General features: G+C 35.3%; 1 protein-coding gene across 1 annotated transcript in view; it reads left to right on the top strand.

Annotated features, from left to right (window-relative positions):
• The first annotated feature begins 527 nt into the window (after positions 1-527).
• Positions 528-694, top strand: part of LOC119588381 — a 10,039-nt gene continuing 9,872 nt past the window's right edge. The window contains exon 1 of the mRNA XM_037937061.1: positions 528-688. Coding sequence (XP_037792989.1) covers positions 639-688 — 50 coding nt within the window. The 5' untranslated portion in view covers positions 528-638. The remainder of the gene's footprint in view (positions 689-694) is intronic.

The raw sequence follows: 694 nt of genomic DNA, 5'->3' as shown, positions 1-694 counted from the left end.
ATTTCCAATGTGATATTGCTATGAATTTTTGTTTTTATTTCTATACATTGCACTTACGTTGGAAAAAATAAACTATGTGTGCCTGTATGCGTCTAGAAAGTCAAACATTGATTCATTATTTTTTTTACGGAGTATTTTAGTAAAGTGAAGTAACTTTTTAATTAGCCTATTCAGCTGTGAAATATTATATCCTCAGGCTTATCAGTGTGAAGTCTTTTGCCCGTTATCGGCAGGCTCGGGATAAAAAGAAAGGAACTTCGATACCAGAAATTCGCTTTTCTTTTATCGTCTGTCATCGGAATCACCAATTCTGATTTCAGCAATGGGACAGAATATCTAACCATAAGATCTACCTTAGGAATCTTTTCGCTAGCTGAAATGTCAATAAGATGATAATATCTTATGTTGCCTTGTGTTGATATACTGTCAAAATATCATGCGAAACTAAAGTAATATCATTAAGTAGGTTGCATTCCCATAAAGTCAGTTTTACAGGATAAAGGCTTCTCAGAATAATCGTCTTTTGGTTCCACTTCTTTTCAGAAAAAAATAAGGCCATGTTAGTTTCAGTGAAGCAGTGTGGACACTAACTCCTCGAGCCATTCAAGAGAAAATTGGCAAGTAAATCTGCAATAATCATGGAATTTGGACTTGACGTGTCAACGCTCCAGCTTTGCGCTCAAGCAAGGTAAAC

Source organism: Penaeus monodon, chromosome 23 (assembly GCF_015228065.2).
Source record: "Penaeus monodon isolate SGIC_2016 chromosome 23, NSTDA_Pmon_1, whole genome shotgun sequence".
Taxonomy (NCBI): domain Eukaryota; kingdom Metazoa; phylum Arthropoda; class Malacostraca; order Decapoda; family Penaeidae; genus Penaeus; species Penaeus monodon.
Note: the sequence above shows the minus strand (reverse complement) of the source record. Positions and strands in the feature narration are given on the sequence as shown.